Source organism: Nylanderia fulva, unplaced genomic scaffold (genome assembly GCF_048542155.1).
Source record: "Nylanderia fulva isolate GAGA-0341 unplaced genomic scaffold, ASM4854215v1 Scaffold97, whole genome shotgun sequence".
NCBI lineage: Eukaryota > Metazoa > Arthropoda > Insecta > Hymenoptera > Formicidae > Nylanderia > Nylanderia fulva.
Window position 1 is genome coordinate 405,480 of NW_028191101.1, and position 5,934 is coordinate 411,413.

At 34.7% G+C, this 5,934-nt stretch overlaps 2 protein-coding genes across 2 annotated transcripts; both read right to left on the minus strand.

Annotated features, from left to right (window-relative positions):
* Positions 1–2,082: 2,082 nt before the first annotated feature.
* On the minus strand, positions 2,083–3,514 carry LOC146719494 (uncharacterized). The gene is made up of 3 exons (XM_085490118.1): positions 2,684–3,514; positions 2,455–2,587; positions 2,083–2,299 (listed from the first exon to the last, which is right to left on the minus strand). Exons 1-3 carry the CDS (start codon positions 2,756–2,758, stop codon positions 2,103–2,105), a joined length of 405 nt encoding a protein of 134 aa, XP_085346244.1. The 5' UTR covers positions 2,759–3,514; the 3' UTR covers positions 2,083–2,102.
* LOC114945087 (uncharacterized) lies at positions 2,875–4,182 on the minus strand. Its single transcript, XM_029321174.1, has one exon. It carries the CDS (start codon positions 4,180–4,182, stop codon positions 2,875–2,877), a length of 1,308 nt encoding a protein of 435 aa, XP_029177007.1.
* Positions 4,183–5,934: the final 1,752 nt, after the last annotated feature.

Genomic DNA, 5,934 nt, shown 5'->3' on the forward strand with positions numbered 1-5,934 from the left:
GCAATATCTTCTAAATGTACTGCTACAATTCTATTCTTTTTTTGTATTCTTATGCTTTCGACCTTTCTTTAGTTAAATTAAAAGATATAACATTTCTAACGCTAACTGTTTGAGGCCAAAAAATATGTTTTTTTCTTAGCCCCGCCATAATTAAAGAAAATATCAGGAATATATATCATCTATTATAAATAAAAATTATTTTTAAATTAAAATTAAGGCTCCAATAAAAAAATACAAATTTCAAAATAAATAATTAATAAAGGCTAATAAGCTGGAAAAAACTCTTTATATTCGAATTTGTATTTGTATATATTAGAGGTTTACACTTTTAATTATTTTAAAATAATACCTCTTTATAATATTTAATATTTAATATTAATTAACAAGCTCGATAGTTAAAAGTATAATATTCAATTTTTATTAGGCCTTTTTCAAGTACGAAGTTAGAATAAAATAAAATAAAAAAGACGTAAATATCAAATGTAACATTTATTAGAAGTGGAACGTTTCGTACTTTTACTTAAGACTTCTTCAGCCGCAATATACAAACGCTATAAACATAATATAAAAATTATACTATAATAATTTTAAGAATATCAAATTGTACGTGGGTGTTTTCTACATAATTAAATAAAACTCACCAATTTAACTTTGTCCAAGTTAAAATAAATAAATTTAACAGTGTGTCAAATGATAAAGATTATTCTGTATGTATACGTATCAAAATTATTCAGTGTATAATAATCACGTTTACTTAACAATAACAATTGAGTTATGAACAGACAATGACATCAATCTTAAAGCAACGGTATTATATATACTAAGCAAACAGTGACGAAAGGATAATGACAATCATGTTGTATAATTTTGTTTATTAAAAATAGAATCTAATAACGGAAAGTAAGAAGAATCTAAATGTTTGCTATCTTCTGTTGCATTTAGACCATTGTGTTGTTGTTTTTACAGTTACATACAATCACATAACGGAACTATATTTACAACACTACAAAAATATATTTATTTTGAAGAAAAGAATGTCTGAAGTACAAATTAGAGCAAAAATTATTTTATGAAATAGTCTCAATAATATACCATTAAAAAAAGTCATTTATAAATTTAGCATAAACTGCATAACATTTTCTTAGTTTCTGAATAAGTATATTATCAGGGTTTAGTACGTAAAAAATATTTTAAAAATATTTTAATCACATGATTGTTTCGAAAAAGTTAACAAATTTGATAAAGAATAACAAAAAAAGTGAAAATTATAAAACACAAGAATGCCAGCTGTAATAGTAATAGGTGTGTGTGTGTGTAGTAGTGGTAGTAGTCCTTAATATATTTAAGTTATAAACAAAGAGAAAGTAAAAGATCGACTAATCTAGGGAGACATTATGTGGATCTTGATGTGACAGTGAAATTGCGCGAGCTTACGCTGATATTTAGCAGCGGCGCGTGAAATGAATGTATTTAATAAAAAAATATCTTTTCATTGTTATAGACTGACTTATGATAAATGAAATGAAGTGATGTTATACGTTAAACTCAATGTATGTTTTAAATTAAAAACTGACTTTATATAATAAAGTTGGAAAATATTTTTAAAATCTTTCAATGCTTATATTATATAAATATATTGTAATATTGAGCAGATTTTAAAGTATTTTCTGCTAGTATTTTTTAAAATAAAAATTGCCTACAATAATATACAAAAAGGAAGTTTTATCAGTTTAAAAAATTTTACAATTTATTTTAATCTATTAGATAAATTTTATAAAAATTTATACAATTAAATATGTAGATAATATAATTTAAGATTGACTTTTAGTGATCAATAAAATTATATTTGTTTAAATATGAATTATATATGTTTTATGATTAAAAAAATTAGTATTATTAATAAATTTATTATACATATACAATCATAAATATATTATACAGAGATATGATATACTGTATACGTACAATAAACATTCTTTATGCACATAAAAATATTGCTTATATAAATATATATTACATTATAAATACATAAAGAATATGTTTTATATTATAGATGGATAGAATAGTTAATTAACTCTATCATTATAAAAATCTAACAGGTATTACGATTTATATGCTAATATTTGTACAATATCGAATAAATCGTTACATTCTGGATCATATTTTGGGTCATTGGCATATGAAGATCGATCAAACTTTTTTTCCATTTTGTTCCATTTCTTTTTTAATATGTCCTTAAGGTCTTGCTGTTGTTCAGGTGTCAGTTCATGTATGAAAGGAAGCTCAAAGACGATATCCGCTGAAATAAATAAATTCTCATGAAAGATTTGCACATAAAAGAGTAATTATGTTAGTGACTTTTTCATCACACATTACTGTTAAATAGCTTAATTAAAAAAAAATTTAATTTGTTAATTAAAATCTTATCATTTATAATAAAATAATAATACTTACGTAAAATATAATCAGATTTATATATTATATCCTCTGTTTGACAGTACTTTATTTTAAATTCTTGGCATTCAATCAATTGTCTTAAGTAACCATCGGCATTAACGTGAGAATAATGAAAATCTGAAACGTATTTCTGCATGTGACATGAAAATATAAAAATAATAATTAAAAATATGTAACAGATGGTTAGAAAATAGTACATATTTAAAATATATTAACAGATACATACCATAAAATATTTTCCATAAATTGGATGATTCAGCATTTTATTATACAATCCAAATGCGTCATGTGCGAGGACCATTGTCAAATGGAAGCATCCTCCACGTTTCAGTAGTTTAGATATATTTTTAATTTCTTGCCTATTAAGTAAACAAAAAAGAAGTTATTTTCTAAAAGTTACATATTTATTGGAAAATTTTAATAACACGCTAAGAGTTTGTGATACGGCGTCACTCCCGTCACCGTTCGTATGGTCGGCATTCCGCACTGTGCGCTACGTCCCCCGGCCACGAGTCCCGTCGCCTGATCGACTAGCCGACGATTCCGCAAGTCCACCAGGAGTCCGTAATAGGACAGAAAGTCCGCGCCGATAATCGGCCTCGACACATCTGCGAGTACAAATCGCCACGTAAAGTTCCGTCGTAATCCGAGATTCAACGTTAACGTCTCGGTTTCGTAGGTATGGATCACCGTTCCATTCGCTGCGGATAACTCGTACGTCGATTTCTGCCGCGGCCTACGCACCATCCTGCGAGGAAAAACGCATAGGTCTGCGCCTGTATCCACGAGGAAGTTAATTCGCGTGTCGCGGTCAGTCACGAACAGACGGCGCGAATCCTGGCCTTGATCACCGGCCGTCATCAGTGACGGGCCATCAGTCGCGTTTCCCTGCGGCTGTCTGGGACACGGGGGCTCACATCTTCGTGCGTCCGGTCCGAATCTCCAATGGTAGTAACACAGACCGTTTGACGCGTGACCACGGACGCGAGAGCGCGATCGCGAACGCTCCCGCCTGCGACGACCACCGCCGTCGCTCCGGCGAGGTTCTCGCTCTCCTAACGCCTTGATGCATTTTCGCAAGCCGGTCATTTGTTCCGCGAACTCTTGCTGCATGGCCATACGCATCTGTGTCATCTGCACATTGATCCTCGCTTCCAATGCAGCCATTCCGTTTCCGTCGGCACCCGCGAACGTCGTCGGCCGAGCCGCTTCCGCGACGTGCACCGCGGGCGCTCTCGTTGCCTCCACGATCGCGTCCGCCATATCCGCGAGCATCTCCAGCGTATCTCCCACGCGCGTTACAAGATGCGGCTGCAAATAAACAGGTAGTTGACTCAACCAAATGGTTCGCAGCACTTCATCCCCGACGACATTACCGGCGAGACCTCGAAGGTGCCGCAAAAATTGTGTCGGTTTGCGGTCGCCTATCTCCTCATGCTCCAGGAGCCGTCGCGTCTTGTGCTCCTGCGATAAACTTAGTCTTTTTATGAGCTCGCATCTTAAAGTTTCGTACGTGCGTTCCGCTGGCGGGTTCATTATTATGTCGCGTACCTCCATTGCGTGTCGCGGACCGATCGCCGTAAGAACGTAACCGAACTTGGTCGCGTCCGTAGTAATTCCAGCGGCCTGGAAGCTCCGATCTATGATATTAAACCACAGTTCCGGATCCTCGGAAGTAAATTTCGGCATTCTCATGCCTACGCGATTTACTTCGGCGCCCGCCATGAACAGGCAAGGTCGTTCTCCTGCTAGTTGCGACGTTCCTGGCACAGGCAGTGCACCTCGGGGCTGCTCGATTTGAATTAACGGGGGGGGGGGGGGGAGGGGGCAGCCCCATCGTCACGCGTCAACACCATACTGTCACTTTTTCAAAATGCACTCTCCAAGATCCGTATCACGATTTGCGGCAATGTCCACAGCACTTCGCGTCACCTTGATCACGTCGGGGTCACCACTTTGGGAGCGCGTGTCTTAGTTCGATAATTACTGTTCTGCCAATATCGCGAATCGGGAGAGGATATGTTAAGACGGAATAATTATTAGGTGTTATACGGTATATTATCTTTTACTCCGTTTATTCGAGTTATACAAAATACAGACTTTTACTCTCCACCGAGGAAAACCGTGTATCGCGAGCGCGAGTCAAAATCTATCTGCCCTTCGAGGTCGCGCAATGTCTTGCTTCTCTCAATTTTTCCACGACCTTATTTTTATTTTTAGGTGATTAGCCTATCTATTATTTTGAAGAACTTTCGCTTTTTATTTTGTTCGGGAATCGAAATCTACCTTCGTCATGTTAGACGCTTATTTATTTATTTATTATTTTGTGTCACCGGTCGCGATATCCTTAACACTCGTCGCTTGTCATATATTTTTATTTCGTGTAAATTCTATTTTATATATATTTTAATATGCTTGTGGCATTTATCGCCACAATAGTATAATTTTTATATTATGTTTATAGCGTTTATATATTGCGGCTGAAGAAGTCTTAAGTAAAAGTACGAAACGTTCCACTTCTAATAAATGTTACATTTGATATTTACGTCTTTTTTATTTTATTTTATTCTAACTTCGTACTTGAAAAAGGCCTAATAAAAATTGAATATTATACTTTTAACTATCGAGCTTGTTAATTAATATTAAATATTAAATATTATAAAAAGGTATTATTTTAAAATAATTAAAAGTGTAAACCTCTAATATATACAAATACAAATTCGAATATAAAGAGTTTTTTCCAGCTTATTAGCCTTTATTAATTATTTATTTTGAAATTTGTATTTTTTTATTGGAGCCTTAATTTTAATTTAAAAATAATTTTTATTTATAATAGATGATATATATTCCTGATATTTTCTTTAATTATGGCGGGGCTAAGAAAAGAACATATTTTTTGGCCTGAAACAGTTAGCGTTAGAAATGTTATATCTTTTAATTTAACTAAAGAAAGGTCGAAAGTATAAGAATACAAAGAAAGAATAGAATTGTAGCAGTACATTTAGAAGATATTTTGCTATCGTCTTGAACGAAAATTTTGTGTCCGCTTGTTCCTTCCTATCTTTGAAAAATATCGAAATAATCTATATATATATATATATATATATTTTTTTTTTCCGTATTTCCGAAGGGTGAAGCACAACCCTCTTCTTCCCTGTTGCAAAAGCACCAGGGGATTCTATTCGAGCCTCCCGGTAGAGGCACGCGATCTAAGTCCCTAGCCGCTCTCCGATTTTTCAGGGGGAGGCGGACTTCCGTTCTGTCGGCTAAACGTAGCCCCGGAAATATTTACAGTACTGAAACACTCCCAGCCCGGCTGCCTCCGCGTTTTTATACGAGGGGGAAGACAGACCCCTGTTTGTATGATGTCTGATCACTCGAGGTAAGCTCAAGCAACCATCATCATCCTTACCCGTGTCCCCGCCTCCGCGTTTTTATACCAGGGGGAAGGCGGACCCCTGTTGCTGGCGATGTCAG